General features: G+C 35.4%; 2 protein-coding genes and 1 long non-coding RNA gene across 5 annotated transcripts; 1 reads left to right on the forward strand and 2 right to left on the reverse strand.

The window, feature by feature from the left end:
- The first annotated feature begins 2450 nt into the window (after nucleotides 1–2450).
- LOC132046171 (transcription factor GTE4-like) lies at nucleotides 2451–10022 on the forward strand. Its single transcript, XM_059436729.1, has 5 exons — nucleotides 2451–5084; nucleotides 5639–5684; nucleotides 5780–5896; nucleotides 5978–6043; nucleotides 9520–10022. The coding sequence occupies exons 1-4, from the start codon at nucleotides 3102–3104 to the stop codon at nucleotides 6025–6027; spliced, it is 2196 nt and encodes a 731-aa protein (XP_059292712.1). The 5' UTR covers nucleotides 2451–3101; the 3' UTR covers nucleotides 6028–6043; nucleotides 9520–10022.
- Nucleotides 10023–12951: 2929 nt separating this feature from the next.
- LOC132046168 (uncharacterized) lies at nucleotides 12952–14859 on the reverse strand. 3 transcript variants are annotated; one of them, XR_009412636.1, is made up of 3 exons: nucleotides 13810–14859; nucleotides 13545–13688; nucleotides 12952–13300 (listed from the first exon to the last, which is right to left on the reverse strand). It is a non-coding gene; the product is annotated as an uncharacterized LOC132046168 (long non-coding RNA). The 3 variants fall into 3 exon arrangements; XR_009412637.1 differs by lacking the exon at nucleotides 13810–14859 and having other exon boundaries at nucleotides 13545–13722; XR_009412638.1 differs by lacking the exons at nucleotides 13545–13688; nucleotides 13810–14859 and adding an exon at nucleotides 13391–13453.
- Nucleotides 14860–17840: 2981 nt separating this feature from the next.
- LOC132046177 (multiple organellar RNA editing factor 8, chloroplastic/mitochondrial) lies at nucleotides 17841–22287 on the reverse strand. The gene is made up of 4 exons (XM_059436742.1): nucleotides 21884–22287; nucleotides 19700–19797; nucleotides 19518–19583; nucleotides 17841–18672 (listed from the first exon to the last, which is right to left on the reverse strand). The coding sequence occupies exons 1-4, from the start codon at nucleotides 22246–22248 to the stop codon at nucleotides 18005–18007; spliced, it is 1197 nt and encodes a 398-aa protein (XP_059292725.1). The 5' UTR covers nucleotides 22249–22287; the 3' UTR covers nucleotides 17841–18004.
- Between the last annotated feature and the right edge of the window lie 1459 nt (nucleotides 22288–23746).

Below are 23746 nucleotides of genomic sequence, written 5' to 3' on the forward strand. Positions count from 1 at the left end.
TTCCTAATCATATCTCTCTTAGTATGATCCACGTAGCTACATGCACATAAAAATTTGTGTAGAATTCCCCTAGTCTGAGGCTATGAGGGGCGTACATTAGGGGTGCTCAAATGAGATCGAAAAACCGATCCGAACCGGTAAATCAAGTCAAACCGACTTAATAAACCGAAAACCAGCTTGGTTTGACTTGATTGGTTTTAAATTTTAAAAAATTGATAACATTTGGTTTGGTTTGGTGTTAAACCAAAAATACCCGAACCAAAATCGAACCAAACCGATAGATACATATATATATATATATATATAATTTGGCTCATTCCAAGTCCAATACAAATTCAAATAATTAGAAAGAAAAGTGTAGCCCATTTAAGTTTAAGATAAAATAAACAGAAATTTGATAAAGGTAAAATAGAATTTATGCCTTATTCAGTTTTACGGTTCCTTCATTTACATGTCATCTGAATCACTACTGATAAGCTAGCATTTTATCCGTAACAAATTAAAGGGAAGAAAATGACAATTGAAATTTAAAAAGATTTGATAGTTGACTTTGTCTTTCTGTTTATCATTTTCCGTTTTAACTTCTGTGCTTTCTTCTTAAAGCTTCATAAACACGATGAGTCTAGATAACAAAATTCCCGAGGGCGCATAATATCAAAAGGCTATATGTAGGAGGAACTAGAATCATTAAACGTAGATATTATGTTTCTGTAATTCCTATACCCAAGTCATAGGCCTATACCTAAATAAAGTTAATGAATTAATTAAGAAGATTCTTAGATTTGAATGGATCACGGTCAAAGCCGTATTTAGTTACCATTTGATTCAAAGGTTCTTTGTATTAATACATTCTTAAAATCTGGAAAAAAAATCGCAAAAACCGAACCAAACCGACAAAACCGAAACCGATAGAATTTATATTATGATGGTTTGGTTTATTTGAATATTAGAAAAAACCGACTTAATTGATTTGATTTAGTTTTAACCAAAAATCGAGTCAAACCGGACCATGAACACCCCTAGCGTACATGATTAATTTTAAAATACCTGAAATGTATATTATGCAATTAAAAAATACGCGGCGTTTAATGTAATCTAAATAAAGAGAAAAATGATGAAGTGCACGATAACACAAACGCGTAGAGTAAATCTAGCAAAAATGTAATAATTTGCCACGTCATCCAACATCAACCAACGGCTTGTCAGTATGCCACGTGTCAAACAAACACCTATGTTCATCGATGTCATACATTTGACTGGCGCGTGTACCTACAATTTTGTTATCTAAAAAATATATCTCTATATATATATATATATAAAATCAAATGTTAATATTATTATTATATCATAAATTTATCACCCTCGACTTATAGTTTTCCATCTTATAACCATTTTATGTTTGGTCATTCTTTTCACTAGGATGTATACATATGTGACCCCCTTAAATTTGCTTATTCTATTTAGATATTTGAATTAAAAATTATACAAATTGAATATTTGAACTCAAGTATTGCGGCTATTGAAGACACACGGTTGTACATGACACATGCGTCTATTGAAGACACACGGTTATACATGATACAACAATAAAAACATATCCAGTGGAATTTGGGGAGTGTATGCAGTCTTATCCCTACCCACGTGAAGGTAGATAAGTTGTTTCTGATAGACTTTTGGCTCAAGTAAAGCATATCAAAATAAAAAGTGAAGGAGATAAAGTAGTGAAGAAAGCGTATAGAAAATAATAAGGAAAAAGACAGTAGCAACAACTAATACTACGATAATCCAAGCAAAGAAAAATACATGTACAAGTAAAATCAAAGAATAAAATAATAGGAGAGCACTGTAATAATACTGATAAGGGGAACTAGACCACACACGACTACCTGCTAACTTTCTACCCTAATCTCAACTTCCATATCCTCCTATTTAGGGTCATATCCTCGGTAAGCTGCATGTGTGTCATCTCAATCTCTCCTCCGTCATCTTATCCGCTACGGAGGCCACTCCCACTTTATCCCGAATATCTTCGTTCATAATCATATCTGTCCTAGTGTGATCCATGTAGCTACATGCATATAAAAGTTCGTGTAGAATTCCCCTAGCCTAAGGCTATGAGGGGAGTACATGATTTTAATTTTAAAATACATGAAATGTATATATTCAATTAAAAAAAAAGGGGGTGTTTAATGTAATTTAAAAAAAAAAATGGTGAAGCACGCGATGTCACAAACGCGTAGAGTAAATCTAGCAAAAATGTAATACATTTGCCACGTCATCCAACATCCAACCAACACCTTGTCAGTATGTCACGTGTCAAACAAACACCTATGTTCATCGATGTCATACATTTGACTGGCGCGTGTACCTACAATTTTGTTGTCCAAAAAATATATCTCTATATATATATAAAATCAAATGTTAATATTATTATTATATCATTTTGAAAAATAAAAATTTCAGATCCAAAAAAAAAAATTACTCTCTCTTCTCTCTGTCAATGGCTTCTTTGCTAAAATCCCAATTTCCAAAACCCTAATTTTTCCCCCAATTTTACTTCTCTTCAACTTTTTTTTAATTTTCCTTTTCTTTTTTCTTGAATTTTTCTCTTTCACTATTTCAAATCACAAAAAAAAAAAAAAAAAAATGGGTTTCAATTTTTCATTTCTGTTTCTAAAAACCCTAATTCCCAAATTCACAACCCTAATTTGATTCGGTTTTTTCGGGTTTGTGTTTAGATCCTTCAACTTTTTTTTTTTTGAGGATAAAAAAAAGTTGGTTTCTTTACGGTGTTCGATTTGCCTAAAAATTGAAAATTTTGGGTTTCCAATTTTACTTTCTTTCTGTTTTTGGAAACCCTAGTTCTCAATTACTTTCTTTCTTTTTTTTTCCCAATTGATCCTTCAATTTTTCTTTTGTAATTAAATTTTCTCTTTCAGTATTTTGGGGGAAAATTTGGGTTTTAATCGAGCTAGGGTTTCCAATTTTTTCTGTTTTTAGAAACCCTAGTTCCTAATTTGGTTGGGTTCGGGTTTCGGGTTTTGTTTGGGGTTAGGGTTTTTTCATTTCCTTGATTAAGGTGTGAATTCTTGATTACATGTATGGCTTCAGATATTAACAATTTGAATTCTAAGGAGAAGCTTCGTTGGGGTAAAGTTTATACCCGAAGAACCCGTAAAATTCAAAAGAAGGATGGTAACGACGACGTTTCGAATCCGATTTCACAAACCCTAGGGGCAGAAAAGGCGGTACAACCCGAAGAGCGAAGGGTACAACACCAGCAGGATGAGGCAGCACCTCAAAAACAGGATCTTTTGACCTCGGGAAATGTGCCCGGTGGCGAGGGGTATACCGGAGAGGTGGTCCCGGAAGGCGGTAGCGGGACGCGGCCTAATAGTGGAGGAGGATCACCTAGAGGTAATGCTGAGGTGGCTAATAATAGGTTTGTTAGACCTGTTATTTCTAGAGTTGATGAAGATAGGGTTAGGATTAGTTTAACTGGGACGAGGCCCGGAGATGAGATTAGAAATTTTAGAAGGACGCTTGAGATCGAGCTCCATCACGTTAGGAGTTTCGTGAAGAAGCTCGAAGCGAAGGAGCTTGAGCTGACGTCGCTTAATAGTGGTGATAATGATGGTGTCATTATGTCTCGTAGGTATCCGCAATATATAGATAGCGACAACGTGATTAATAGTAGGTCTTTAACGCGAGGGAATTCAGAGATAGGCTCAGTATTCCGACCACCTAGTCTTGCAATTAGCGACAATGTGATTAATAGTAGGTCTTTAATGCGAGTGAATTCAGAGATAGGCTCAGTGGGGATGCATATTCAACCAAGACCATTCCGTCCACCTAGTCTTGCAGGTAGCGACAATGTGATTAGTAGCAGGTCTTTAATGCGAGTGAATTCAGAGGTAGGCTCAGGAGGGCCGCATATTCAACCAAGACCATTCTGTCCACCTAGTCTTGCAGTTAGCGACAATGTGATGAATAGTAGGTTGTTAATGCGAGTGAATTCGGACGTAGGCTCAGTGGGGCGGCATATTCAAATTCAACCAAGACAGTTTCGTCCACCGGGTCTTTCAGTTGTTGTGAACAACCATGCGGTTGGTGACTTTGTGGAGAGGGAGAAAAGGACACCAAAGGCAAATCCGTATTACAAGAACTCCGAGTTCCTTCTTGGGAAAGACAGATTACCTTCTGAAAGCAATAAAAAATTGAAGACCCACGGAAGTGGGAAGAAGCACGTTGAGAAGTATAGAAAACAATTGTTTAGAAGTTGTGGTGACTTGCTTCAAAGGTTAATGAAACATAAGCATGGTTGGGTGTTTAATGAGCCGGTAAATGTTAAAGCTCTTGGTCTGCATGATTATCATGATATCATTAAGCATCCTATGGATTTGGGCACTATTAAGACTAGGCTATCTCAGAATTGGTACAAGTCTCTGGAGGAATTCGCGGAGGATATAAGACTTGTTTTTAGCAATGCCATGACTTATAACCCTAAAGGGCAAGATGTTCATGTAATGGCTGAGGAGTTATCACAGATTTTCGAAGAGAGGTGGGCTGTTATAGAGGCCAAGTATAATCCGGGGCCCACTTCTAGAAAGTTCCATCATCATCTTCCCTTTGTCCATGAGCCTTATCATGCACTTACTCATGCTTCTCAAGCAAGGACTTTAGAAAGGTCTGAGTCAACTAAGAAACCCTCAAAATATTCACATGTTGGTAGGCCACCAAAATATTCACGTGTTGGTAGGCCACCAGTTCCGAAGAAACCTAAAGCAAAGGATCCGAATAAGAGGGAGATGACGTTTGAAGAAAAGCAGAAACTTAGTGCGAATCTTGAGAATTTACCTCCAGAAAAGCTTGAGGCAATTGTTCAGATCATTAAGAAGAGGAGCTCAGCAGTTAATCAGATTAACGAGGAGATTGAAGTAGACATAGACAGTGTTGATGTAGAAACTCTGTGGGAGCTGGATAGGTTTGCGACAAATTACAAAAAGAGTTTGAGCAAGTACAAGAGGAAAGCTGAACTTGATCTTCAAGCCACAGCAAGTGCTACTCGGAGTGCCCCCATTACAGTGAGTTTCTATGCCCATATTTCTCGCTTCGTTTCTCTACCCTTTCCAAATACTCCCTCTCAAAATACTTGTCGTGTTTTTCATTTACGCATCCCTTAAGCATTAATAAGGGTAGCATTTTGACTATTTTACCCTCTTAAAATATTTCACCATGTGATCTCCCCCCAATTAATATTTGCTCTATATATGCGCCGACTCCATCAATAATGTACCACCTCTTAAATGCTGCTAATCTCAACCCCAATGGGGTTAGGTGTTAAAGATTTGAAGAATTAATTGCACTAGTTATTTGCATTTTTCAAGCATCATCATTAAATGTTTAAAAGCACAAGGCAGAACTACTGTTTTTTTATATGTGAACTCATAAAGCCCATTGATGTATAATTAATACAAAGGATAAAATGGAAAAAAAAACTACTTAATATTATCTTGGTTTCTTAAAATGACAAGTGCTTTGAGACAGATATTTTTTAATAAAGAGTATTTTGAGACGGAGGGAGTACCTGGTTATCTAGTGTGGATCAGGGTTTCTTAGTTTTTACATTTTATTGTAGAGTTCTGGCCCAATGGTTGCTGATGGACTGAAAGAAAGTAGAACTGGTAAGTCCTTTTCTATGAGGAATCATTGTCTTGAGATATAGACATTACATGGAAAATATTTATCATACCTCGTGTTTCCTTTGTTTTATGAGTAGGTGAAATGCATACTAGTGATCCTTCTACCAATGTAGAAGGTGGGAGGCAGGCGGATAATGCAAGCAGTTCCAGCAGCTCAACCAGTTCTACTAGTGATTCAGGATCTTCCTCTAGTGGTAATAACCATTCAGTCAGCTAATAAAAAAGAATTACGATTCATTTTGTTTAACTGTAGTTTTATTTGCTTATGTTTGCAGATTCTGATAGCGACAGTTCCTCTACAAATGGATCTGATGCAGGGCATTGACCTTGGATGTGAAAGGGTATTTGACGTAACTCAAGCTAGTGTTCGGATTACATGCAATATGCTTTCGAGAATGTTTCCAGTTTTTAACTATTTTCAGAAAGATGGTTGAGGACTAAGAAATAGTAAAAAGAATGGATTATCCAAAGACTTTGAAATGGATTACCTAAAGAGATTATGGATGTTGTGCTATCATGCTTTTATAGTATTTTGCCATGACTTTTATACTACTTTGAATTGATTGTCCTTGTGCCGAGGGTCTATCGGAAACAGCCTCTTTACCTCCCAAGGTAGAGGTAAGGTCTGCGTACATTCTACCCTCCCCAGGCCCCACTTTGTGAGATTTTACTGGGTATTATGGATATTGTGCTGATAGTAGTGTAGAGTTGCGTCTAGCATGGATCATCTGGCTAAGGATGAACACTTGTGGCCTTTGAATTTGGTTAAGTAGAAGTTTTCAAAAAATAGTTCATGGATTACAATTTTTGGCATGGGACAGTATTTGTAAAATTTGGAAGGAAATGGTGTCTTGAATTAGGCATTTTCCAGATGCATGAATCTGTCACTATAACGTCTGGAGCAACAATTCATCTTTACTTGATCCCAAAAAATAATCCATCTTTATCAAGTAAATATTATTCTCCCTCCGTCCCAATTTATGTGAAGAAGTTTGCTTGGGCACGAAAATGGAAGACTTTTGAAATTTGTGATCTAGAATTAGCCATAGAAATTTTTGTGGCTATAAATCCTCTCATTAAGGGTAAAACGAGAAGTTTAAAGTTAAGGTGTTACTAAATATAGAAACATGTCATTCTTTTTAGGACTGAATATGTTTAGTCTGTTGGGGATGGGTCTGCGCCCAGGGGCTCTTTTTAGCTAAGTTGCTGTAATGCTGTCCGATTCAACCAACTTCAGCTGTTACTGGGTGTCCTAGAATACGGTGCGGATCTCAGAGGTCTGATCCTTAGTCCCGATCTAAGTTTTAAGATTCGAATATGTTTAGGCTTGGGATGGGGTCTGCCTCTGTGCCTCTTCGCATCTGTGCATGCATACGGGTGCTGGGATTCGGCTCAAAATAATTCAAATATCTAAAATAGAGTTATAAAAATATGCCCAGCTATGTTGCTCGGACTCTCCAAAAATTATGCCGTACCCGTGTCGGATTCTCCAAAAGTGCACTAATAATTTTGAAGAGTCCGAGCAACATAGATGCCCAGAATATAGTGGACTATTAAGGAAAAGAACGCACAAATTTTTGAGAGCAAAGTTTGAACCTATAATTATTATTAAGTACAGATGCATCTCCTTACTATTTTTTGGTGTAACATGGCTATTGCAAATGATATAGAGGTGTAACATGGCAATTGCAATAGCCCTAGCTTTTGTTTTGGTTTTAGAAATCATTGTCCATCTCAAATTCTCTATCGATTTTGGTCTACCCAAAATCGTTTGACCAAATCGGGTACGGTTCCCACACCCACGTCGTGTCGACACGGATGCAGCACCGAAAGTGAAGAGTCCGAGTAATTAGCTTTTCAGCACTTGACAAAAAAGATGTATAAAATCTATTTTTTTCATTTTAATTGCCAAATCCTAAACTTAATTACACTTTGTATAACGAAGGAAAATCCTTAATGATGGAAATATATATCATATAATATTCTTTGTCATAAATAGTGTGTTAAAGTATCAAAATATTTGGTCAAAATCTCTAGACCCATTATTGGTGATCTTAGATATTCTATTTTTATAAAGATGATTAGTCATTATATTACCAAAAAATGAAGATATAGTAGTTATAGAGGGGTAATTTTACAAAGATCATACTGTTATAAAGATTGTTGTTTCTGTTATAGGTAAAAAGTTGTTATAGAGGTAAAATATAACATAAAAAATCGGTTTCGAGAAAAATTGGTTGTTATAGCTTTGTGTTGTTATATGAGGATGTTTTTATAGAGAGGTCTGCTTGAATATTTTTCACTGTAGCAATATAGAAAAAGAAAGAAGTGTAAAGTTAGTAATAGTTATCTTTTTCGGTAAGTTGTGTTATATTAGAAGAATCATTTTTTTTGGGGGAAGATTGTTCTTTAATGATTCTTCTAATATAACTCAACTTACTGAAAAAGATATTAGAAGAATTAAAGAACAATATAGAAGAATCATTAAAGAACAATCTTCCAAAAAAAAAAAAAATGATTCTTCTAATATAACACAACTTACTGAAAAAGATATTAGAAGAACTAAAGAACAATCTTCCGGAAAAAAAATGCGAAAATAAAGGTGACAAGGAAAATAAAGAGTTGAAGTCAGAACATTAAAAATAGAGCTTTCAGAGTGGAATTTCTTGTTAGAATTTCTAATTTTATTAGTTTTAGCAAAACATAGTCTTGTTAGTTTTTGGAGATATTTTCATTTTGATTTCGAAACCACCTCTGTTTTCGAAATGGAGCACCAGTGTTTTGTTTTGGCCAAAAGCTTTTGAAACCAAACGGCTGGACTACTTTGTAGGTCTTTTGTATTAACTCGACTCTTGACGAAAAGAGCCGACTTGGACCAAAAATAATGAGTTGAAGTCACAGATCAAACTTGGGAGTCTAACCTACTTTTCCTTGTATTTCAAACATGATCAACCGCGACATGTTGATTGGGCTTCTTTCCTATCAATTTGAAATTTGGTTAGTAGAGGTTACAGAGTATATAACCCCTAAGTTTTGGGTTTTGAGGGGAGGGGGATAGTTGCTTGATAATGCGAATAGTCAAAGAAGCAAGAGGAACGAAGCCTGTATTTTTTATTTTTTTACTGTAGCAATATAGAAAAAGAAAGAAGTGTAAAGTTAGTAATAGTTATCTTTTTCAGTAAGTTGTGTTATATTAGAAGAATCATTTTTTTCCGGAAGATTGTTCTGTAATGATTCTTCTATGATTCTTCTAATATAGAAGAATCAGTAAAGAACAATCTTCCGAAAAAAAAATGATTCTTCTAATATAACACAACTTACTGAAAAAGATATTAGAAAAATTAAAGAACAATCTTGCGGAAAAAAAAAAGTTTTAAAAATAAAGGTGACAAGGAAAATAAAGAGTTGAAGTCATAACATTAAAAATAGAGCTTTCAGAGTGGAATTTCTTGTTAGAAGGGTACGACCTTTTTTTTTTTTTTTGCGCTCTCATCGCACTTAATGACAGAAAGCATAGAACTTAATTATGGAAAATCAACTTGTGACTTTATTTCTTTACCTGAATTAGTATTAATGTTCTGACTGCTGCCCGATAGTAATCCATTTTTTCATCTGATAACTTCTCTAGTGTACTGTATGCTCCTTGAGTGTTTGGTTGTTGTGAACTCCGGTATTTCCAATTTTAACATATAAGAAAAGCCAAGGACTTGGACTATTTCCAGAAATATCTTGGTTATAGGATTTTTATCATTATCATTCAGTTTCTTCCCTCCCCCTCCTCCGTCCATCTCTGAAGTGCTCTTTTCTAGTTTTGCAGGAAATCTTTTTCAGACATGAGGCGTGGTTCTTTGAATGATACTGGAGGGCATAAACAGATCTTTCATTTGTACCATCATTTAATTAGTTGATCTATACATATACAAGGTGGTTGCTGTTTTGGAACTGAAATTCTAAATCAGATTGGTTACGGTGGTAATGGGAGAAATGTAGCACCTGTAAATAGCCTAGATTTGCTCGACTAGTTTGCGCGAGAAAAAATGTTGTGCTATTCATTTCATTACAGGCATGGTTATGTGAGGTCCTGCAACTTCCTGGGTGTACAAAGAACAAGTGCAGCTTATGATAGGATAACATGTATTGTATAGTGTAAACCATAAAGTGAAAATAACCGTAGACAGTGTACATATGTACCCTTTTTTTGTTCTGTTTTTGTGCATCATTCTTGGTAGATAGTTTGTATGTCACATTTACTTTTGAGTAGGTAGATCAGGGTTGATGAGATTTTGGGTTTTCATAAAATAATTACTTTTCTAGGTGTTATTTGGGCTCTCATATTCACTCAGTTTACTTGAAGAGTTTCTTTTGATGCCTCGGTTTATTGTCTGTTGGCAATGCTTATCGTCAGGACAGGTATGATTTTGCATGTCGTCTCTCGCATGATGAAATATATAACTGCTGCATCGTCGTTATTTCTTAGAATCGTGTCTCTTATGAGTCACTAAACTGTATGTCTAATTTTGCATAAACTATATGAATACTAATTCGTATTGAAAATGCTCTTTAGTGTATTTAGATCTTCCATTGAGAATGTACGTTGGTGTATGTAGTTCGTATCTTCACAGACAAGGTGGGGTTGTAAAGAAACTGAATTGGAAACTGTAGTCTAACTTTCCAGCCTGGATAAACGAAGAGATTAGGATTAAATTAATGATCGAACATAAACTTTGGTGGGCTTGCATCAACAAATGAAAAGAAGAGATTTCGATTTTCTTGTTGATGAGCCAACATCTGAACACCTGATTTGACCAATGATCCCATATAACAAAATCAACTAATTTAGAGAAATGACAATGATAGTGCTGTAGTGGAACTATATATTGGATATAAAGGCAAATGCAAGGTCACAAGTTTGCCCATGTTGTATATATCCTAAACTCTGCTTTATAGCAACACTACTGCCTAAAAGAACCCAAAAATGGCGACTCTGGAAAAAATGAGATGGTAATATTTCTTTGGGAAAATTTCAGAGACCTCTCTTTGTGTTTTGCTTCGTTTCACTGACCTCCCCTCACGTTTGCAATATTACGGCTACCTCCCCTATTTTAACTTTTTTTATAACAACTATTTTATTCTATTTATCACTAATAAAAAAAAATAGTATATATGGACTGATTTGCCCTGCCAAAGATAAAGTTCTTTTGATTAAATCTTATTTTATCAATATCTCCTTGAAAAAGTTATTTCCCAGGAATATTAAAATGGAATACCATGGTTTATTCTCCTGTTCCCAGTGTTTTACCTTTTTTCTTCTTCATCAACCATGTTTTGACTTTTTGAAACTAAATTTTGTATATTAAAAATATAAATGCATGACGTATTGCCAGCAATTTATGTCATTCTCTATCCCTGTTCATCCGCTTTCATTTTTGCTTCAAAAAAGAAAAATGGTAAAGCTCCATTCTGATTCTTTTTCTCCATTGTGATAGCTCAACTATTTGTTTGAGAAAATAAGACAAATTAAAGTGCAAAAATCTAAAAGGCTTTATTATTATAGATTTGTGTAATTAACGATATGAGCATGAATTAGCTTTCAGCTAGCTTGTGTAGTGTCAACAAATAGGTTTAGATGTAGTTCACACAAACCGAGTTTCTTATCGAGTATTGGTGCAACTAAAAATTCACATTTATTTAATCAGGTATTGAAAGGATTCCTTGTTGTTCTCTCCTTCTTGCACATCATTACATAGTCGTGTATTGTAATGTGATTGTATAAGTGGAATTTGATTAATTTTAGCATCTGTGGAATCTGATTTCTCTCCAATGTAGATTTTATATTGTAGAAGTAAGATTTGATTATAATGTTGGGAACAGACAAATAACCCATTGTATTCCTTTTAATATTCCTAGGAAATGACTTTTTCAAGGAGATATTGATAAAATAAAATTTAACCGAAAGAGCATGTTGTTAGGGAGGGCAAATAAGTCCATATATACTATTTTTTTATTAGTAATAAATAGAATAAAATAGATGTTACATAAAAGTTAAAATAGGAGGTAAACATAAAGCCGTAATATTCCTTTTAAACTTTTTCAAGGAAATATTGATAAAATAGGTAACCAAAAGAGCATCAAACGAGAAAAGCAAAACGTGAGGAGGTCACTCTTCTAAATTTTCCCTATTTCTTTTGGTTCTCGTTGGCGAACTTGATTCCCTTCTCTATGGAGGATTTCAGCTCAGGTAGCAGAGCTTCGAGTCCTTTCTTCTCGTAGTCTGAAACATAAACTTCAGAAACATAAAAACGAAGAATAGACTAACCGAGTTCAGGAGTAACAGAACAAGAAGATATTGTTGTATAGCACGACATGATAACGAAAAACATTGTTCATAGCTTCTTTGGATTACTTGCCAAAGACAGAGTAAATAGCTTCTACAATGGAAACCCCACTAGTTAGTTCATAAGAGCAAAATATTAACTTTAGCAACCCCTTAACAACAGCCAAGTTCAACAAGGTATCTAGATTTCGTACAAGCTTAGTTAAGATTCAATCATTCATCAAGAAATGGAAGACTAACTAGTAATGTTTAGCACTGAAAACTCTGTTTGACAGTTTTAGACGTGTCAAAACTCACAGATCAAATACTTGAACTTAATTTGCTCTTAGAACATCCACATGATGAGAAAGGGGTTATTAGATTATTCAGATACTTCAAATAATGACATTGTGGATCCTCCCATACAGACACCAACAAGAGTTAAGGAGACTCCCAAAAGGTCAACCACAAATATGCACATACATCTTTGAAGGGTTAGTGGAGGATTATTACCTTGGATGCAAAGAAAGGTAATTCTGTGATATTTGACTACACAAAAGAACACTCAACGACATCTGGAACCCCCATTCAAGCCCTTCAAGCAAGCATCAGCAAAGATAGCCCCAGTATAGCTGCAGAAGTAACACTAGTTGTTCAGACTAAGTTATCAAAGAGGTAAGGTACACTACTAAGTTGGTCAAAGTAACAAAATGAACGTTTCAGGTTCTTTATGTTGTATCTCCAACTCTCCTAACAGTTTTGTAGGTGTAGTGAAGTCTCATCAATATTGTATGCACGAAAATTTCATATTCAAGTTAAACAAAATCGCGAGTGTGTAAACTGGACACCATGCATAGTGTAATATTTAGGAATATTTCCATTTGAAGTCGTATGACAAAACATGCAAAAGTAGGCTGGACTAAAGTAGGTTTGGACTTTCAAGTTAACATCATGACGCATACTAGAATTATGAGAATATTTCAAAACATAGCCTAGTATTGGAGCATCTGTAGTGCAAAGTCTGATGATTTAGTTCCAGCCAGCAGTAGGCAGTAAAGCAAGTACTCTCACCAAAATCTCAAAATATTCTTGCCAACGTCCAACTCCGAGAAATTTAGAAAACTCTCAAAAACTAAGATAAAGAGCATAACTAGAAACATACGCCACTGAGAGGGTGGCTGAACCCTTTCCAGGTTTAGCCTCCACAACCTCTGTGCCACCCTCCTTGGTTCGCTTGATGAGTGCCACGGTTTCTTCATCTGACAAAATTTGCCTTCGGAGTGGCCTATTTTATTCATTTCGAGATACAAGGAAAAACTCAGAAAAGTTACCAGGTGTAATTCACTTATAATAGCTTGAAGAAATGAGAATTTACTTGGGACAATAGTGGGAGGATAGTTATTCCAGCATGACGACCAACCACTGGAACATTGACCTCTTGAATAAAGTGCCAAAAACATGACAACCAATCTAACAGAAAATTTGTAACAGAAGCAATTCGAAAGCAGGAAGTATAGTTTGAGGCATACCGGAGACATTGACTTTAGCTTTTCCAGCATAGAAAGTTCGGAACCACATCAAGTGTGTTGACTCCAGAGAGTCTCTTTTCATCATAGCTCCCAGCCTTCTTGAACACCTCAGTGGCAGTTGGCACAGTGGAGTTCACAGGGTGGCTGATCATATTGACAAGGGCCTTTTACGGGTTGCGGTAAGAGGAGAATGAGTAATTGCTACTCCAATAACTAAACTCATATTTTAAGCCAATTACAAGAGGTCATGCACAAGGACACTTACATGAGGGCAATAATTTGCGATAGCTGTGCATATGATTTAACAATTGCCAGCATTAATGTTGAACAGATCATCACGGATCATACCCGGTTTTTGGGGCACACCAGCAGGAATGATGATCACATCACATCCTTCCAGAGCCTGCCCTAGCTGATCTTCTCCTGCAAACCCAGCAACCTTTAAAGTCCAGTAAAACGTCTATGGTCAAGGAAGTGAAGAGAAGACCAAAAAGGTTTTGTCTCTGTATGGAATTCAATCTAAGAAATGACACTGGGTCCATAAAATGATCAAATAAATTAAAGATTTAAGTCTTTCTTTTTCTTCTGATGAAAAAAAAAAAAACGATTCATACTCTCATAACTCAAGTTGGATAACTTTCAAATAACTCAAAGGAAAATCTTTCGGCAATTTCATTTATTGAGAGGTCTTTGAGAGGACAACTAAACACAAAGTAAAAAATAACAATAACAGTTTACTAACAAAAGTAATAAAATGCATAGATAATTTTCAGGTGCTCTGAAATAATTGTTGAATTGCATGACCACCTCATCCATAGGGCAATTCAATTTGATATCAAAGAAGGCAACCTTCGAGCAACGTAGAAGAAGATTTGAGCTTTTATAGGTGACCAAAGTTCGAATCTTGAAACCAGCATCTTCAATGAGGAGTAAAGACTGTCTATATTTTCCTTCCCCTTCCCCTAGCCCTCCCGGCCTTGGGAGCCTTCTAACATTGGAGTCCTCCATTTATCAAAGTAGACAGATGCTAGATTTTTCACAAAAAAAAAAAAAAAAGGAAGACTAAAGCGCAATTTAATATGATATCATCATAGACAAGAAATCTATTATCACCAATCAAAAAAATATTTCACAAACGCGAAGGTTTATTGCAGATCTTAAGTAAACAAACAGAAGTAACTAAAACAGGCCAACACAATTCAACAAATTACAAAAGTTACTGATGCATCACAGGACTTGAAATTCTAGGGCCTGCGAGAGTGGAACACTCGTGTGCCACACAGACAAAACCAGCGAGTTCAGTAGGAGTACAATCAGAACAAATTACATACACAAAAAAAAAAAAAAAAAAAAAAAACTGAATGATTTAACTAACCATCTGAAAGTCCATTTACTTCAATCAATCACTTACATCTCATTCCTAAACAAGTTAAAATTGATTGTATGAACCTTCTATATTCATTCCGCTTGATTCGAGCTCATTTCATTCACATATATACATACTTATAAAAAATGACAATTACAAAAGGAAACTACAATTCAAGTCCTCTGAAAGCATTGTCGAATTGCATGACCACGTCATCTGTAAGCACAAATTCAATATAACATGTAAACAGACAGAAGGCAGCCTTCGAGCAACGGAGAAGAAACTGAGATTTTATAAGTTACATAGACAATAGACAATAGACCTATCATCCATCAACAAAATATTTTGAAGGTGTGTTGCAAACCTAAAGTGTTTAATAGAAGTCACTGAAACAGGTCAACACAATTCAACAAATTATAAAAGTTAATCGATCAACTACATCTCAATCCTAAACGAGTTAAAATTGACTATATGAATATTCTACAACTACGTCTCAATCCTAAACAAGTTAAAATTGAATATATGAATCTTCTATATCCAATCAGCTCTATTCAAGTTCATTTCATTCACATATATATATACACATTGAAAATGACAATTAACTAAAGGAAACGAGAATGATAAAATAGAAAGTAACCTGAGATCTAGTATTGATATGGCTAACATCAGCTGCTAAAGAAGTGAAGCTGACACTACTACTTACTAAGTTTTCTTCATTTTTATTGTTTCTAGCTCAATGTTTGGTATCTGATTTTGAATTTGATAGATTCAGATTCACGCCGAAAAATTCACCTCATAAGTAAGTATTTTCTATTAAAGACGATTCTATTCTTAAAATTCAAAATCAAAATCTCTAGTTAAAAGTAAAAATGTACTTATCATCCTATCACAACTTTCGATGATGAAGATTCTGGTTTGCTTTTGGGTTCGATGTTGGTACAGGAAAAGAAAAAACAAAAATGGACGACAATTTCTTTTTATAATTTGAATAGAAGAAAATGATGTTGTAAAGTTATCTTGTGTCTTATTTTCAATACTTTACATGTAAAAATAAAGATGTCTTGAAAAATGTGACATAACTAAGACAAAAATTATAATGGACCACAAAATTAATTGCCCCGAAAAAAAAAATATAAAAATAATTTTCGAGCTTGAAATTTTAGCTCTTTTTGTCCTAAATATGACACATTTTTCTTTTAGTAATCTGTTCGGATAAAAAAGACACATATTCTTCTCAAAAACTGTTTAATCTTAATATCCCTATTTGAATTTGTTACAAGTTAATTCTCTGAGACATGATCTACTTTTTGCGTATATATTTAGTTTACATATTAAAAATATTGTAATTTTTGTAACGCTTGTACCTAATCAAATTCATATAAAAATGGACCGAATGGATCACTAGTCACCACACTCATTGGACATTATATATTCCATAACTCTTTTATATTATGTCTATCAACACGTATTCAGTCATGTATATTGCCATTGCTGGCTTTTTTGCTTTAGTTCTAAAAAGCTTGAATCCCAATTTATGTGATACACTTTCCTTTTTAGTCTGTCGCAAAAAGAATGATACATTTCTTTATTTAGAAATAATTTAACTTGAAACTTCTTTTTCCTTTTACCCTTAATGAAATGATTTACAGCCACCCAATACATTTCTTTATTTAGAAATAATTTAACTTGAATATTCTCCTTTTACCCTTAATAAAATGATTTACAGTCACGCAAATATCTATCATTTCTTTTAGACCATAAGTTTCAAAAGTCTTCCCTTCTTTTTAAACTCCGCGTCTAGTTCAGACTATATCACATAAATTGGGACGAGGGAGTACTTTCTTACTCACAAGAGGAAGAGAGTTTAGCTTGAAGAAGTAGTAGGCCGGCAATAAGTTATATAAGCTTATCTCCACAATAACAAAAATGTGTACATACTTAGGACTTTCTTGGCAAAAAAAGACAAATCCTTCGGAAAAAGGGTCAAATGTGCTCATCTACATCAAAACTGAGAGTAATATAACCAGAGTGTCAAGAAAAAAACTTGTTTTTGCCCCTCAACTCTCCAAACAGAGTTCCAACTTGAGGGTATTTTGAACCATAGTTAAAAATCGAAGAGTAAATATAGACCTTTTTTTCTTGAGCAATTTGGATGCGTGAAATCCACATATTCCACGTCGGAGTTCCGTTAAAGGCAAGAGAAAATATGAGCTAATTTGCTAACGCTAAAAATATGAATAGACGATAATGCAACTGATGATAAGATTAAGCAATTTCGAATAAATAGTAGACTCAAACATTTCACTATAACAATCATGTTTTCTATAGAACCAATTGAAAAAAAATATGTCGTCTATAACATTTCACTGTAACAGTCATGTTTTCTATAGAATCAATTTTTCATGTATGTGTATAGTATATAGTGAAATGTTATAGACGACGGTTGTCGTAGAGAAGTTTGACTATATATCAACAAACTTGCATTCTTTTCCTAATCTCTTTAGATGATGTTTGACAAGGAGATGGAGTAGCTGGTCATGAGTTTCCTTATCTGGTTGGAAACATCTTTACAATCCAATGGATTCAACTTCAAGTACAGAGAAATACTTCAACACAGCAGGCGCAAAATGAAAATCTTTATCTCTGCATTTCTAGTACTATTGTTGCATATCATGTTCAATATTGGTAATTGTCCTTTAAAATGATACGAGCATGGCATGACGGGCTAAGGCTTTCTAATAAAATAAGATTTATATTGCCATCTTGAAAACATCCATAGGCTTATAGCAAAGACAAAAACTACCTGTAATGATGCCCTAAAAGTTGGAACATTAACCATATAAAATCATTTTACAGGCTAGAAAACTCATCAGAAGAATCGATCAACTGAGAGGATGTTCATATAGCAGCATTGTAATGAAAATACAATAGGATAAGAACAATTTTAGCATTGCATAATGCATACCAAAAAACACATCTTATTGCACATTCAACCATTACTAGCACCAAACATCCTATAAACTACGATATATGTGTTCTCACTTCGTGCAATAAAATTCTAGAAATTACAAATTTCATACTTATCTACAATGGCCTACTGATAATTTGGAGGGGGCATATCTCTTCCAGGCATGTTTTGATTCTGCTGAGGGTTTCCACCAGAAGTATTTGGAGCGTAGTTCTGATTTGGAGGCGGCATATTTGGGTTCTGATAAGGGTTTCCACCAGATGTATTTGAAGCATAATTCTGGTTTGGCCCTGGACCTGTTTGGTAAGGCATGCCTCCATTGTTTGGTCCACCATTGTACTGATTGGACGGATTGTTTGGCGCTCCACCATAGTTATTGGGAGGCGGTCCACCGTAGTTATTGGGAGGCGGTCCACCGTAGCTATTGGGAGGCGGTCCACCATAGTTGTGCTGTGGACCTCCCATGTTGTGCTGCTGCGGTCCTCCCATGTTAGGTGGCCCTCCCATGCCAGGCTGGTGCATCCCGCCCATGTTGGGTTGCCCTCCCATGTTAGGCTGCTGCATCCCACCCATGTTGGGGGGTGGCGCGTTCCTCATATTGGGAGGTGGTCCACCACCCATGTTGGATCCAGGGTTCTGCATCTCTCTCCTCCTCTCAAAATTTCTGGACCTGTCAAAGTTACGAGGTCGGTCATTGCGTCTGTTTCTCTCATTAGCTCGGGCATTGTTTCGCACCCACTCCTCATGGTATTTTGGGTCATACGGTACAGCCTGCCCATTGATAAAAGGTTCTCCTGCAACATGCACCACAACAGTCATAAACTACTGGTGTAAAAGAAGAGAACATGATTATATCCACAATAGGCAAGATAGACATGTATGATGTATGAAAGACTCTTCATGCAATTGCCAACAATGAGCAGAAGATTGGTGATTTTAAGTGTGATGCTACCAGTCTACCAGAAGACTTAATAAGAGCCTGAATGCAACATAAGCTTGTAGCAGAAATAATAACCTTTGATGAGTACATATCGAGTTTGTCTCAATTTTCTCATAAATTGTTCTTGTGGTCATTACTTGCGACATAAATTATCATATGTATTAAATCATAAATGACTTTACTGTTCAGAGTCGAGCATCTCATATTTCAACTGCATATTTCCAATAATCCCCTTGTCTCAATTATGTGCCATTTTCTATCTTGGGACATTCATGACATACTTCAAATACACTACTTTATGTAACTTCCACAAATTTCAAGAATTCAACTTCATCTAACAAATACTACATTTTCCCAATCAAAGTTTTGCTACTATTGTAGTATTTCCTTTAGCTAGTACTCTAACTCTCCACTAAGATCATGAATATACAAGTCAAATTGAGTAATTGACAATTTTCAAATCTCCACGCCAATCAGACTATGTTACAGAAAATAAGATCACCCAAAAGGCATATATGTATATGGACTGGATACGAAAGCAAATACACAGCAGATTGGAAGCTAATTCAGCCAGAAATACACAATTGAAAAAAGAAATCACGCCAAAGTCTATAGGCCAGGAATGACAAGCGTTTTTTATTATAATAAAATCATATTATTATTTCACAATTGTGACAACAAATACTAGTCACTACCTACCTCCATAATCTTTATTCTTAACATCCAGGTACGAATCAGGAAGCACCCATCTAACCCTGGGCAATTCTGCACATGGATGAAAGAACGAATGTTTAGTTTCACCTGTTCACCTTCAAGAAATACTTAGAGATAAGATCAGAACATAACCAAAAAAGATAAAAGAGAGGCTAAAAATGCATCACCTTTTAGCTTGTAGGAAAGTTCTTCGGATACAAGAGCTCCAAATGCATAGTAATGTCTCGTGGAGACAGAGTAGATCTTCATTCTTGCTTCTTCCTCGCTGCAAGATAAATTAATCACATAAATCATCCACAATAATTAAATAAACTTCTTTGGAAGTATTTTACATGCCCAAGGACACACACAAACTGGGCATAACCCATCAGCAAGTAACCCACTTTTATTTAACAGGCAGATTGCTTAAACTATTTAGAGCAAACAACGACAACTAAGCCTCTATTCCAAGCTAGTTGTGATTGGCTATATGAATCCTTAATATCCATTCTGCCCCAATTGGACCTGCTTCATACGAACCCTCAATGATTTGTCTCCTAAAACTAATTAAAGATTCTCAAGTTCTCTATATTTTCTACAGACACAAAAATTCATGTCCTTTTCCTTCTCTTATTACTTCCATTTCTGGCAAATTAAACATTATAATAAGTTGGCGGCCGTGTAGTCCAACACGCAGTCCAATCAAATGATTGGGGTTGCCAATATATCTCGTGGTAAAAAGATGTATTTGTTCTGGGTTATATCAAGGTTTAGTCTTCAGTTCAAATTTCATTAACTCCATGCTTGAAACTAAAAAAAAAAAGGATGGGAAAGGGGTCACCCAAAGCTGTGGAGATTAGGTTGAAGATTAAAAAAAGATATATGTATATAATAAAGAGAATCAATTCAAATTCATATTTGAACATGGGATTATCAACTATCTAAAGGATTCATATTGCCGACACAAACTAGCTGGAGACTGAGGGGTAGCGGCTTGATTGTTGATTAAATTCTCTAAATTATCTCCAGACATACACAAATTCATATCCTTTTCCCTCTCTTATTATTTCCACTTCTGACCAATTAAACATTACAATAAATTCGCAGCCCGCATAGGTTGCAACATATACAGGATTCATATTGCCAACACAAACTAGCTAGAGATTGAGGCATAGTAGCTTAATTAATCAATTAAATGAAGTTAAAGAAGAAACAAATGTAGCGCATTTCAATTCGAACCTTCCAATAATCGTAGCAAGAGTTTTAATGTAGCTATCTAAAGGATTCATATTGCCCACACAAACTACCTAGAGCTTGAGGGTAGTAGCTTCATTGAGGCATAGCAGCTTAATTAATCAATTAAATAAGGAAAATTTTCAAAACATACAGCCCAACATAAAATATTACGCCAGGTAGCCCAATATACAATATTATACAGCACTATACCTGGGGGAAAAGCATAATACATAATGTATTAATCTTGTATAAAAGTATCTAATAGTGTAGTCAAAATATGGGCTAAAACGTATAAATAGCGTAATTTCCCTTAATTAATCCATTAAACGACGTAAATAAGAAACAACATAATGCACAGCATTTCCATTCGGAAAAAAAAAATAAGGTAAACACAAACTTTATAAAACAATACGTAACACAAACACAAACTAGCTAAACATTAAGGCATAATAAATTAATTGATTGATAATAATCATATCTAGGGTTTTGATGTAACTATCAATAATCTCATCTCGGGTCGGGTCAAAACAAATATTATACAATACAATAGGTTATGAAACAATACGTAACACAAAAATCCAAACAAGCTAGAAATCGAGGCATAATAGCTTATAATTGATTGCTCAAATGATGTTACGAACCTTCCGACAATCGTAGCTAGGGTTTTGATGTAACTATCAATCTCGGGTCGGGTCAAAACAAATATGATACAATACAATAAGTTATGAAACAATACGTACCAAAACATCCAAACAAGCTTTAATTGATTGATTGATTAACTGATGTTACGAACCTTCCAATAATCGTAGCTAAAAGGTTTTGATGTAACTATCAATAATCTCATCTCGGGTCGGGTCGGGTCAAAACAAATATGATACAATACAATAGGTTATGAAACAATACGTAACAAAACATCCAAACAAGCTAGAGAGATTGAGGCATAATATGATGCTAACGAACCTTCCAACAATGGTAGCTAGGGTTTTAATGTAGCTATCAATAACCTCATCTCGGGTCGGGTCGGGTCGGGTAGGGTCAAAACAAATATGATACAATACAATAAGTTATGAAACAATACGTAACAAAACATCCAAACAAGCTTTAATTGATTGATTGATTAACTGATGTTAACGAACCTTCCAATAATGGTAGCTAGGGTTTTGATGTAACTATCAATAATCTCATCTCGGGTCGGGTCACCTTCGGGTTTATCCATCACAACAAGCCAGTGTTCAAAATCACATCCGTCAAGCAGTATCGTCTCCTTAGGCGGACGGTTAGACCAGTTCGGGTTCGGGTCACTCAACGACGACGATGTTTGGCGCGTCGCAAAACCACGCGCCGCCGAAGCCGTAGCTGTTGAAGGAGTGAAACCACGCGCGGCGGCGATGAGTGGGCGGAGACGGAGGAGAGAGAAGGAAGGCGGTGGTGGTGTAGAGAGAGAAAGGGTAGAGCGAGAGAGAATTGTGAATAGTGAACGGGTCAAGTATCGAGTCGCCATTTCTGCAAAAACCCTAAAGGAGAAAGGGAGTGAGGGTTTATCAAATAGCAACAGATATTTATAGCTGCAAAAAAAAATGGAAGTTAAATTTACATATATGGCCTCTATCCATATGTATATTTACTATTCGGCCAAATACGCCATCCAACTATCGTTCGGGTCACTCATCAATGCTTTATTTACGCATCAAACTATAGAAAACCCATTTATACCGCAGAACCATGTAAAAGCTCATTTATGCCACTCATCAATAGTTTGACTCATTTACGCGCTTATTATCAAAATGATCATCGATATCATATTTCATTAAACCTGCTTTACAATATCATATATGACAGGCCTTCAACTAGATTATGGCGGTGTGGTAAGGAGTAGAAAGTTTTTTATTAATTTGGTATTTAAAATTGGTTGGTTTAATTAAGTGAACGACCTCTAATCGAGTCACTGGTCATATCCGTATTATAAAACTGCTAATGAAAAATGATGAATGAGTCATTTTGGCAGCAATAAAAGGAGATAAATAAGTCAAACTATTGAAGAGATAACAGACAGCCCATTTCCTATAATAGCATAAACGAGCCATTTCCTATAGTTCGATGGCACAAATGAAGCCAAATTATTGATTTAGTGACATAAATGGCTACCCTTAATGGCATATTTGCCTTTTTATTTACTATTTTGTATATTCATTAGTAGTACAATAATTTTGGAAACGGAAAAGGGCCAAATATACCTCTGTACTATTGGAAAAGGGTCAAATATACCATTCGTTATACTTTGGGGTCAAATATACCTCTGCCGTTATACTTTGGGCCAAATATACTCCTCATCCGTTAAAGTTGTTCAAGATGGACATCCGATCCTACATGGTCGCCACACCTTGACGCAGCGATACCACGCAGAGTTGTCACCACCAACACCCCTCCCCATTTTACCCCTCCCCTCTATTTATTCTTCCATAACTAATATTTCCCACTGATAAGGAAGATAGCGTTGGGGTGGGGGTCTACGATGTGATACTAAAGTATGACCGGGGGAGATACATGCTAACTATGGATTTAGTGAACCATTATGTACAAAATTTCAAGTTCCAGATCTTATACTACCATCGATCGACGAGCGGAACCTAAATTCCCCTTCACCACCATTCCCGCCATCACGATCATCTCTATATTATTCAAACAAAACATTGTTCTGAATCCAACAGTTATATTCCATTATGTTTGGGAAAACAAAATTCAACAGAATGTTATTCTGTAGTATTCTGAATTCAACAGGTAATTGAATATCATTTCCTGATACAAAACCATATTCCAAACTTCAAAAACTAACACGGGTGTGTTTTTTGCTTCATTTTCTAAATTCATCTTAACAATTAGTACTACTTATTATTCAATAAAAATATTCACTGATAAAGACTATGTACAGAGTAATGAATAAATCACTTTCGGTTTAATTTATAACAAAGCAGACAAGTATGGGTATGGTTTCAATGATG

Source organism: Lycium ferocissimum, unplaced genomic scaffold, assembly GCF_029784015.1.
Source record: "Lycium ferocissimum isolate CSIRO_LF1 unplaced genomic scaffold, AGI_CSIRO_Lferr_CH_V1 ctg97, whole genome shotgun sequence".
NCBI classification, from domain to species: domain Eukaryota; kingdom Viridiplantae; phylum Streptophyta; class Magnoliopsida; order Solanales; family Solanaceae; genus Lycium; species Lycium ferocissimum.

Bases quoted from the DNA above. Each gene is read 5' to 3' on its own strand.
- LOC132046171 (XM_059436729.1), top strand. From the start codon at position 3,102: ATGGCTTCAGATATTAACAATTTGAATTCTAAGGAGAAGCTTCGTTGG. The intron at 5,085-5,638 runs GTGAGTTTCTAT...ATTTTATTGTAG, and splicing joins CTCGGAGTGCCCCCATTACA to AGTTCTGGCCCAATGGTTGC. The intron at 5,685-5,779 runs GTAAGTCCTTTT...TTTTATGAGTAG, and splicing joins ACTGAAAGAAAGTAGAACTG to GTGAAATGCATACTAGTGAT.
- LOC132046177 (XM_059436742.1), bottom strand. From the start codon at position 22,248: ATGGCGACTCGATACTTGACCCGTTCACTATTCACAATTCTCTCTCGC. The intron at 19,584-19,699 runs GTGATGCATTTT...ATCCATGTGCAG, and splicing joins ACTTTCCTACAAGCTAAAAG to AATTGCCCAGGGTTAGATGG. The intron at 18,673-19,517 runs GTAGGTAGTGAC...TGCATGTTGCAG, and splicing joins TAAGAATAAAGATTATGGAG to GAGAACCTTTTATCAATGGG.